The sequence below is a fragment of the Sinocyclocheilus rhinocerous genome, unplaced genomic scaffold, assembly GCF_001515625.1.
Source record: "Sinocyclocheilus rhinocerous isolate Xijiao unplaced genomic scaffold, SAMN03320098_v1.1 scaffold1295, whole genome shotgun sequence".
Taxonomy (NCBI): Eukaryota; Metazoa; Chordata; class Actinopteri; order Cypriniformes; family Cyprinidae; genus Sinocyclocheilus; species Sinocyclocheilus rhinocerous.
In genome coordinates this window covers 830,374-842,634 of record NW_015660499.1, presented here as the reverse complement: position 1 = coordinate 842,634, position 12,261 = coordinate 830,374, and the positions used below count along the sequence as shown (strand labels likewise).

Below are 12,261 nucleotides of genomic sequence, written 5' to 3'. Positions count from 1 at the left end.
ACATTTTAAAATATATTAAAATAGAAAACTGTTATTTTAAATTGTAATAATATTTCACAATATTACTGTTTTACTGTATTTTTTTAACAAATAAATGCAGCCTTGGTGAGCATAAAAGACTTTCAAAAACATAAAAAAATCTTACCAACTCCAAACTTTTGAAAGGTATTGTTGCATTGTTATAGTTTGTCATGTATTACCTCATAAATATTGTATTTTCAATGCTGAGTGTATGTTTAATGTCTGCACCTTTTCCGGGGGAACCACTTTCTTCATCGCTCTGCAATGTGTGAGAAATGAAAAACCTTTCCTTGACTAGTAGTAGGAGTACAGAAAGTGTTTTAATACATTTATATGTATTCATTTAGCAGACGCTTTTCAAGGTGACCAAGACAAGATGCAAAATTCAATGAAAATGTATGCGATAAATCATATGGAGTCAACAATATTAACACTGCTGCAATACCACAAAAAAGTGCAAAACAGTACAGAAAAACTTCAATTTGAACCACAGAAAGAATTCAGATGAAAGAATTTGTGTTCCAGCAGTTAATAGACAGATAAACCCCAGCTTTATTTGCAAAAATTTAATTAAACTCTTTGAAATCAGCAGTAAAAAGAATATTAGCTGCAGTGACTGACTGTATATGAGTACAGGATCATGTTCATTACCACAAAATAATGGGTTTATTTTGCAGTGCAATATAAAGACGGCTGCTTACCAAATAAAAAAGTAAATAGACATGAAATATTGATTTGGGCTGAATCATTACGTGAGAAGAAAGCGAGTGTGTGTGAGACGTGATTGTGTGTGTTTCTGCAGTGAACGGCGGCTGGTCCACGTGGACGGAGTGGTCGACCTGTAACAGTCGATGTGGGCGGGGCCTTCAGAAACGAACCCGCAGCTGCACCAATCCCGCGCCTCTGAACGGGGGCTCGCCGTGTGACGGACAGGCCATCCAAAAAATCGCCTGCACCTCCGTTTGCACAGGTACCAATCGACAGAACTTAATTTGACGAGAATGAAAGTGAGGCTCAATGACAAAAAGGTAGTAGTGAAATTGTGAACATGCTTATTAATTTAGACGTTATCAGCACGTGTATCTTTGTCTTTAAAAGACTTACTTTTGTTTTTAAATAGTGTCATAGTAATTCAGTAGTATTTAATACATTAAAAAGTATTTTATTAATATTTAAATAAAAATTAATCAAAAATAGTATTTAATAAATGTAATATTTAATAGTAATGTCATTCTACAGTGTTTATATTAAGAATCGAACATACTGTATATATAATTGTTGCATAAATATAGTTGTATTTATTGTTTGTCATTTAGTACCTCATAAATATTGTATTTATTTTGTGTTTAATGCGGTTGTGAGAAATGAAAAATATTACTTTGAATATTTAGTTTTTTAATAAATGTATTTTTAAAAATTAAATGAAATGATCTGCTATAAATTATATGGAGTGTGACTTTACAATGATCATCATTATATATTTGTATTATATTTATGAATTATTTTTTATTCTTTTTATATTTTCAGTTCTCAGTTTAATTTCTGTTAAAGTTTTAGTAATTGTATTATGTGCTTTTGTCATTTTTATTCGTTTTATTTTAATTTTTCATCATTAATAATTTCATCTTTTCATTAAATTTTATTTTATTTCTGCTTTATTGCAATTAACAAAACCAATGTTATTACTTTATTTGCAGTTGTAGTTAACAATATCAACACTGAATCACAAATGGGAGTTTTCATAAAGATCAGAGTTTGTAATCATGATACTGCTCTGGAACTAATTACGATATTTCAGACATGACGTAAACGCACAGTGAGGTCAGTTCTTAAGCCTGAAAGAAACACGATGAAGAATTTGGTTCCGATTTTTTTCCTCCATTGATATTTTTTTCATTTGGCAGTCGCTTTTATCCAAAACTTTTATCCAAAGTGACTTCCAAATGAAGAATTCCTTCCATAAACAGAAGGATGGAAAATTCACTGTGAGACTATTGAATTACAAGTGAGGAATTCCTTTCATAAAAACTTGATTCTTTTCCAGTCCAGTTTGAGTTCTTCGCCTCTTGATAGCATCAGACAAATGCATCTTTTTCCAGGCCCATCAGTTCAGCTTTCAAGCCAGACAGTTCCCCTATACTTTGGCCCCTAGGGGCCCCTAAGGGCCGAGCACATTTCCATTCCCTCCTGCCGGTGAGAGTGAGTTCGCTGTGAAGCAGGTGAGATTAAAGCATCTGCAGACAGCAGGAGAGATGTCACAGTCACACGCTAATGACTGACCCACATACTGCAGCCGAATCCACAGACTACACCAGAGCAGAGGGTGCATCATCTTTTCTTTTCTTTTTTCTTTTTAATTTTTCAGTTTAATTTCTGTGTGCAATATGCACAAGGCGGTCAATGATGGGGGCTTTGCATGTGAAATATTACTCATTTGTGCAAAGAGGTTAGCCAATCATAGTATGGCTCATTAACATTTTTAAAACTACCCTTGACTAACGTATTAATGGACAAGGAATAAAATAGAATGCTACAATATGGCCTCTTTAGTAAAAAGAATCAATCTGCCTCATATCACAGCAGAAGCACTTATTTTTTTCTGCTGATCTCTGTTGTTTCTGGTGTGTGTGTGTGTGTGTGTGTTTAGTTGATGGCGAGTGGGCTGACTGGAGCAAGTGGTCGGCGTGTAACACTGAGTGCACGCAGTGGAGGACGAGAGAGTGTAACTCTCCTGCGCCTCAGAACGGAGGGAAGGACTGTGACGGAGTCACACTACAGTCACAGAATTGCACTGATGGACTCTGCCTACAAAGTGAGTGCACTTACACACACACACACACACACACACGTTTACTTAGCTATCTAAATGGGGACATTCCATAGGCGTAATGGTTTTTATACTGTACAGACCGTATATTCTATCTCCCTACACCAACCCTACACCTAAACCTACCCCTCACAAGAAACTTTCTGTATTTTTACTATTTAAAAAAAACTTTGTTTACTTTATTTTTAAACCAGTTTTACAAATGAGGACGTCCCCAAAGGGAGGTTTTTGGAGATTTTGTCAGGTTTAGCTCACTTTTGGGTACAAATTTGTCCCCAAAATATGGTTAAGTAGGTACAAACACACACACACACACACACACACAGTCAAGTCAGGCTGGATTCCTTTACAGTCAACATGATCATCAAAATCGATCATCAAAATCGAGCCTATTTACTTTCTTAAGGCATGGTCCTGGTCTTGTGTTTCTGCTATTTTAGTATTTTTTATATACTATTAATATCATTTTTGTATTTTTTAATTAGCTTTTATTTTTATAATTTTAGGTTTTATTTTAATTCTAGTTAAGTTTTAGTAACTTTAGTAACTTTATGCTTTGTCATTTTTATTAGCTTTTTTTAATCTATTAAGCTATTTCAGTTGAAGTTTTGGTAATTTTAGTACTTCAGCATATATATTTTTTCATTTAGTTAACAGGGCAACATTTCCAATTGTTTAATTATATGATATCATAGTAATTTATACTTTTTAAATTTTCATTTAAGTTGTTTTAAGTTTAAGTTTTTAATCATATATATTTATATTTTTGTTCAGTTGTATTTTAATTAACAGATTTCATTTCAATTAAAAGATTTTTTTTTTAATAGTTTTAGGTTTTTCCAATAACAACATTGTCGTGAATTATTCATATTTGCACGTTATTCTAATGAAAAGATATGTTTTTATTTTTTCAGAAGTTTATTTTTTTCAGCAGATGTCACCCAGGCTTTTGTTTTGTTTTGTTTTGTTTTGTTTTTGCTTAGCTTAGCTTAGCTGACGTTACCCAGGCCATGTTATTAGCTCTGTTATCCTTTAATACTAGATAACATGGCAGCTCTGAAATATGTCACATTACAAAAGCTAAATTGATTGCAAAAATTGTTTCTTGTTTACTTTAAAGCTTTTAGTTGATTTTTTTTTTATTGCTAGTGTACGTAATGAGGCACATAAACATGGCCTTTCATTTGTTTCAATCACTGTCACAGTGGACACACTACAAACTGGCGGTGAGAATCTTTAAGAAACTGACAGGTGACATGAACGTATGTAATCAGGAGCCATCAGCGTGGCAGTTTAATTTGTTTGCTGGTGTTTGGAGCAGTGAGCAGTGATAAAGAGAGAGACAGGCCGCGGATGTGAATCTCCTCTGTTTGCTGTTGTGTAATGGATCTCATGTCTGTCTCTCTCTCTCCCCGCAGGCACTTCCTCACTAAAGTTTCAACTTTAAAAGTTATTCCTCTTAAAAGTTGAGCAGACACAATCCGTTTAACCCCACTCAGCTCAGCTCTCTCAGCTCTCGGTCTTACTCTGATACAAAACCTAGTGAACTGCTGCTGTCCTAGCCAGGGGTGAACCAGATAGAAACCATCTATCCCAAGTCAATTTGAGTGCATTTAGCATGTTGTTCATCTTCTTTTTAGTAATTTGTGATTTGTTGTATTCTGAATTCCCAAATAGAGTTTGGAAGTCCAACTGGTTTTAGCAAATTGATTTGTTTGGATGGTTTCTGGGCAGAAAGTCCCCTTGTATTTCAAATCTGTATTTGTTTTCTTATTTGTTGTGAAACATTTTGTTTATTATTATTATATTTATTTAGTTAGTTAGTTGGTTAGTTAGTTATTTTGCCAGATACTCTACCATTCAAAATGTTGGGGTTGGTAAGATTTAGTAAAATCTTTGAAAGAAATCTCTTCTGCTCACCAAAGGCTGCATTTTTGTTTATTATTATTATATTTATTTAGTTAGTTAGTTGGTTAGTTAGTTATTTTGCCAGATACTCTACCATTCAAAATTTTGGGGTTGGTAAGATTTAGTAAAATCTTTGAAAGAAATCTCTTCTGCTCACCAAAGGCTGCATTTATTTGATCAAAAATACAATAAAAACAGAAATATTATGAAATACTATCACAAATTAAAGTAATAGTTTTGTGTTTGAATATATTTTAAAATGTAATTTATTCAAAGCTGAATTTTCAGCATCATTACTCCACCTTCAGTGTCACATGATCCTTTAGAAATCACTATAATATGCTGATTTGCTGCTCAAGGAACAGTTCTTATTGTTATCAATGTTGACAGCAGTCGTGCTGTTTAATATTGTTGTGGAAACCATGATAGATTTGTTTTCCAGGATGTTTTGATTAATAGAAAGCTCAAAAGAACAGCATTTCTTTGAAACGGAAATCTTTTGAAACTTTTTAAATGTCTTTACTGTCATTTTAGATCAATTTAGAGCATCCCTGATAAATAAAAGCATTAATTTCTTCCAAAAAAAAAAAAATCTTATTGACCCAAAACTTTTGTATAGTGGTGTACATGGCAAAAAATAAATTATATCAGTTTTATTTCAAATAAAACCTCGTCTTTGATAGCCTGACTTTGCATTTAACAAAGAAAAGATTGTAGTTTGGCTTCAGTTTCACAACTGAATGAATGTCACAATGTGATAGCTAAATGTTTACCTGATTACCATCTCACCCAGGGAGCCCGTTTTTTAGACGCAGCCAGTTTCTCCTGCTCTCGCTACATTATATCTTCTGTTCAGACGTTTGAGTCTCACATCACCAAATCACATCTCGCTCTTTGTTTTTCATTTCCATTATTTTGTCTAATGCCCCCTTCCTCTCTCTGAAGGTTCAGTATATCAGCTATCCTTTCAGCCTAAAGGAACGGGAGAGAAGGGGTTTACATGTGAGTGTCTATTTTGTCTTTCATTTTCTTGCTTTAGTTTTTCAGGTCGGTATCTGTTGTCTCGCAGTATCTTCAGCTTTATATTCTTCCGCTTGCGCTCTGTTCCTCGCCGTCTGTGGGAGTGAAAGCATGCTGTCTGTTTGTCAGAGTTCTTTGATTTGCTGTTTTGCTTCGTGTTTTGCAGCACTTTATGTTCTGTGTGTTATTTCTCGACTCGCATCCACACACACACGCATATTCTCCCGCTCTTTTCCGCACATTGAGACGCAGAGATGAATGGAAACCTGAACGTCTCTGGAGTAAAGTCAGGCTCGGCTGAAGTCTGTGTGCTGTTTGAAACGAGAGAACTCTCTCTGGCCTCGCTGTATGACCTGTAGCAACTCCGTAATTCTCAACATGAAATGAAAATTGATCCCATTTACTTTCTTTAGAAATTTCCAGGGCCTTATTTTTTCACATCAGTTCAGGCTGCGCAAAATAAAAGAGAAAGATAATCCAGATGTTATTTGCCAGATAAAGCAGATGTTATTTGAACCCCAGTGCTAATAGGATTTGCAATTCTATATAAATATAAGGAGTGTGTGTGTGTGTGTGAATATATGTATAATATATACTGTATAGTGAAATACATGAACTGCAATGCATACGTTACACAAATAAAATGTTTATATCAGCGATTTTTGTAAATATAAATGTTTTTAATATATGTATATATTTATCATTTCTATTTAATGTTTTTTAAATCACTAAAATATGCCATATTATTGAAAGAAAGAATATGTATAAAATTATTATTATTATTATTATGTAATTTTTACATTGTGTTTTGCAGCACTTTATGTTCTGTGTGTTATTTCTCGACTCGCATCCACACACACACGCATATTCTCCCGCTCTTTTCCGCACATTGAGACGCAGAGATGAATGGAAACCTGAACGTCTCTGGAGTAAAGTCAGGCTCGGCTGAAGTCTGTGTGCTGTTTGAAACGAGAGAACTCTCTCTGGCCTCGCTGTATGACCTGTAGCAACTCCGTAATTCTCAACATGAAATGAAAATTGATCCCATTTACTTTCTTTAGAAATTTCCAGGGCCTTATTTTTTCACATCAGTTCAGGCTGCGCAAAATAAAAGAGAAAGATAATCCAGATGTTATTTGCCAGATAAAGCAGATGTTATTTGAACCCCAGTGCTAATAGGATTTGCAATTCTATATAAATATAAGGAGTGTGTGTGTGTGTGTGTGTGTGTGTGTGAATATATGTATAATATATACTGTATAGTGAAATACATGAACTGCAATGCATACATGTTACACAAATAAAATGTTTATATCAGAGATTTTTTGTAAATATAAATGTTTTTAATATATGTATATATTTATCATTTCTATTTAATGTTTTTTAAATCACTAAAATATGCCATATTATTGAAAGAAAGAATATGTATAAAATTATTATTATTATTATTATGTAATTTTTACATTTTATTTTTTTTCACTGTATCACTTTAAGAAACATGGATTTCTTGTTGACTTGAAAACATGAAATCCAAATTCAATCCAAATTTTAAAGCACTGTAATATAGAATTGTATATATATTAAATATATTAAATTAAAAGCATTAACTCAAAATTCACTGTTTACACACACACACACACACACACACATATATATATATATATATACATATGTGAACAGTATGTGTATGTACTTTAAAAAAAATTAAATGTAAAAAATTAAAAAACTGAAATGTTACAGAAAAAAATATATACATATAAATATATTACATAACGAATTTTATATATTAAATTGAAAACATGAAATCAAAATTTACTCTGTTTAGAGCATATATACAGTATACATGTATATAAACATACTACATATGTTTATATATGTTTAGATAGATAGAACGATAGACAGACAGACAGACAGACAGATAGATAGAACGATAGACAGACAGACAGACAGACAGACAGATAGACAGACAGACAGACCGATAGATAGACAGACAGACAGACAGACAGACAGACAGATAGATAGATAGATAGATAGATCTGTTTCTGCTGATGTGATATTATCCAGCAACATCACACACTGTTTGTTACCATCTAATCAAATCCCAATGGATGAAATCATGTCCGCTGCATCATTTTTAGCTCAATATTGCACGTCACGCTGTGGAAGTGAAATGCGTTATGAATAGCGTTTCATGTCATGTTTAATGTGAAGCGGCAGCCGTTGGGAAGACAGTAATCTGCGTGTATTCGTTACTTCCCTCGTCTGCTGTAAACCTCTGTTCTGCAGATAATACGCTGATGAAGACTGTGATGGCGTCTCCTCACGGCGCTTGCCCTTTAAGAGCGTCTGTACGTTTGACTTCAGATGTGAGCTTTGGCTTATTCTAGAGATTCTTCAAACTGGATTATAAGCGAAATGTTTGTTATGAACATGAAACCCTGAGAGATGAACCGAGGCGGATATCAAACAACATGATTCAGGCTTTCATTACAGGCCACCGCAGCGCTCTGTTCTTCATGAAAACAACTCATCAGTCAGAACATCAGGCAGCCTGCTTCTTGTCTGTGATTTTATTATATTTTACCGTCCTTTTATCTGCTTTGTTTTTATGTTGTCTTTCTGCTCTTCATGATGTGCTCACTTTTGAGAAAATGAAAGGCACTTTCCGTTCCAGTTTTGAAGATAAACAGAGTCGAGTCGGTGCTGGTGGCCCAATGGTTATTAACCTAGCTGCTAATATGACGGTTGCAGGTTCATTTCTAAAGCAGAGCGTAAAGGTCACAATAATAACCTGTGCTAAATCTGTGCTGTCAGGGGTGAGATCACATAAAGGTCAGGGCACTGATTTGGTAATAATAGGAAAAAGCAAAGCAAATATAATTATTTTGTAATTATGTAATTATTTCTTTCTTATTTGCAAAAAGCAATCATAGCTCAAATACATGTATTGCATCATGTTACTGTTGTAAATGTAGTTAAAATTATTATTATTTTTTTAAAATATGGTTATGTTAATAATTAGAATTGAAATGGGTCGTCAAAAGATTAGATGTGGCTTATCTTATTACTTTTTTAGTAGCTTGGCTGTTTTCAAAAATAGCTTTTTTGAATTTTATTTTATGTATTATTTTAATTTTTAATTATTTTGTTTATTTCTTTTTTATTTTTTCATCTTACAGCCAAGTAAGCTACAGCAAATAACTTGAATGTCCTCGCTCTTGAATAGCACTGGGAAATCTGAAACAATATACCAAATGAGCTCATTCAGGCTGTTTGCTTCAATGAACCAGTTAAAAAAACTCATTCACTGAACTGTTTAATTTAAGTAATTTCTCAATATTGCTTCCAGAAGTCCTTGCAATGCATTTTATAACTTTTTATAATATAATTTCTTGATTCTTAATTGCTTTTTTAGCTAAATACCAAATCACATAAATCATTGTTTTTTAATTTAGTTATATATATTTTTTTTTATTTTTTTATTTATGTAACTAAAAAATGTAAAATTATATTATGTAACATAATATGTTATATTTAGTGCAAATTTATATGATGTCACTACGTTTTTCAATTTAGTTATGTAAATTCATTTTTTTATTAATTTAATTTAGCACCAAATTTGCATGCAACTCTGGATAGTTTCAATGTAATTGTCCATTTTTCACTAGGCCTATACTTGACTAGTACTTCATATAAATGTTATTTTTGTATCATTGTGATACTGTTGTAGTTTTTATTAATAATAATATTTTGAATCAGTTTTTTTTATATTATCCATTTGAATTGTAATGTTTTAGTTATTTTGTTGTTCATTTAACCTTTGTTTTATTTCAAGTGACAAAAATGTTTTTTTTTTCCCTTAATGGTTTTAATTTCATTTTTAGTTTCAGTTAACTATCATAGCCCTGGTTCATAGTTTAGCAAGCAGCAGTTTTGATTTAGCAACACTGGAAACTTGAATGAACTGAGACCTGAAACATATGCAAGAACATTTTAGCTACAAAATCTTCATGCATTGTTGTGGAACCGTAACGAAAACACGTTAAATATGTACACAGTGCACACAATGCATTGGCTAAGCTCTCGTGTTTGCATATTTGTGAGTGTGTTTCTGGCTTAGCGCTTTATTTTAGGCCTGTACTTCTGTTAAACTGTCAGTGATGCTTCAGTGCTGTTAACTCTGTGTGTGTGTGTGTTAGAGGGGACAGTGTTATCTCTTTTCTCCTGAAGCTGTATTATTTATTAAACATTTTCTGCAGTCTGCAGCCACGATCTGGCTCTCCCTCTCTCTTTCACTCGCGCTCATGTTCAAAGAAAACGTTTAATCTTCCAGATACATTTTAATGGCTGCGTTTAGTAGCTTGCCACTTTTATCATCAAAGCTCGTGTTAGAGCTTGTGTGAGTGTTTCTCGGGTGAAATGAGTTAAATGACTCAAGGCATACGTTGGCGAGAGTTAAAGAGGGACGGAACGCAGAGGAGATCGCGCTGATAAAACATGGGCCTGCGACGGGAAATGTTGTGCTACAAAATGAGTCTGAAGCCTTTTCTGTCCGAGTCATCTGAACATATTGCTCATAAAGTCTTGGAAATGCTAACAATATTATTTCACTCTTGTAAAATTAAGGCTCTGTTCCAAAACCTGCTGAGCTGCCTACATAGACAGCAGTTTGAGGCATCATATAGTCATGCTTCTGACACAAAAGCTGATCCTAAAAATTTTTATTTATTTATTTTTGGTCAAATTGCAAGGTAGTATCTTTAATGGAGCAAGCAATCCCAAAATGCATTGTGACTCCATGACATAAAAGATGAAAAAATGTTGATTATAATTAATTTCTTTAACACATTTCTTCTTGGAGAACTTAGCTAACTAGTTTCTAATTAGTCTATATAATTAATTGATTGAAATTTTTAGTTATTTTGTTGTGTATTTTTATAGTTTTTTTTATAAGTTAAACTGAAATAAGCTTATATAGTTGAAATAAAACAAGTTTCTGTTTTTTATATTTTCAGTAAACATTTATTTCATTTCAAGTAACACATTTTTCTTATGGTTTATTTTTTAGTTAACTCTAATAATTTAGTTGTTTTACTCTTGCATTTATGAAAATGAGGTACTGTAGCACTAGTATTGTTTTATTTCCCTTGAATTAGTTGCTTCTGCTTATATAATTCTCATTTGTAAGTCACTTTGAATAAAAGCGTCTAGTAAATGAAAACATGTAAATAATGAATATAATGATATTAACCCAGTTCATCAAAAAAAAGAGAGTACATCAAAGGAATAGCATCATTAATTTAATACTTTAACAATAATAATAATACTAAACAGTTTTTGCATTTATATCCATCACTGATTCATTAAAAAAAAAAGTAAGTCAGTCAGTCCTTTTGACAGATAAAAGTAAGCAGTACGTTTTTAATATTAAAAGTTTGGGGTCTGTAAGAATATTTTTTTATGTCTCTTCTACTGCATTTACTTGATCAAAGATGCAGTAAAAACTAATACTGTGAAATTACCATTTGAAATTTGTAAATTTTAACATTTAAAATTTAATTTATTTCTGTGATCAAAGCTGAATTTCCAGCATGATTACTCCAGTCTTCAGTGTCACATGATCCTTCAGAAATCATTCTAATATGCTGATTTGCTGCTCAAGAAACATTTCTGTTTATCAATGTTGAAAACAGTTGCAATAAAATATGAATATCTTTAAAAACATCTTACTGACCCCAAAATTTTGAACAGTAATATATATATCAAAAATGATATCAGTGTATGGATATATGGTCATTTCCAGTGTAATAATGTTCCGTTTTATATTAATATAAAATTATATATATTGTATTTCTTTTTGTAAGGTTACAACTGATAGATACTGCACTCTGCTGAGAACATGAGACTTAACTTTCTGTGTGTGTGTGTGTGTGTGTGTGTGTGTGTGTGTGTGTGTGTCACGGTGTGGACCTAAATTGTGGTCCCCACGGGTAGAAAAGCTTATAAATCATACAGAATGAAGTTTTTTGAAAATCAATGAATGCAGAAAGTTTCCTGTGAGGGGTAGGTTTAGGTGTAGGGTTGGTGTAGGGCAATAGAATATACGGTCTGTACAGTAGAAAAACCATTACACCTATGGAGAGTCCCCACAAGGATAGCTGACCAGACATGTGTGTGTGTGTGTGTGTGTTATCAGTCTGAGTAAAACCCCTGCGGATCGATGCCGAGGGAATCTGATCAGCAGAAGGCTTTTCCGCCCGCAGACTCATGGGTCGGACGGGTTGCCAGACGATCAAACTCCTTTCCCCTCATTAACCCCCCTCAGCATCTGCACACTGTCCTTCCACTTTAATCACTTCCTTCATACAATCAATAGCGTTTATAAGTCAAGCGTGCTCCTGCATAGAAACAGCCAGTCTAAACACTTAAACATGCACAAAGGCATGATGAAACACTTTACAAGAAGGTCCTAGTAGTTAACTTTA

At 33.2% G+C, this 12,261-nt stretch overlaps 1 protein-coding gene across 1 annotated transcript in view; it reads left to right on the top strand.

Annotated features, from left to right (window-relative positions):
• Positions 1 to 12,261, top strand: part of LOC107725164 (netrin receptor UNC5C-like) — a 165,907-nt gene that overhangs the window by 126,630 nt on the left and 27,016 nt on the right. The window contains exons 7-9 of the mRNA XM_016534336.1: positions 824 to 991; positions 2,669 to 2,833; positions 5,702 to 5,758. Coding sequence (XP_016389822.1) covers positions 824 to 991; positions 2,669 to 2,833; positions 5,702 to 5,758 — 390 coding nt within the window. The remainder of the gene's footprint in view (positions 1 to 823; positions 992 to 2,668; positions 2,834 to 5,701; positions 5,759 to 12,261) is intronic.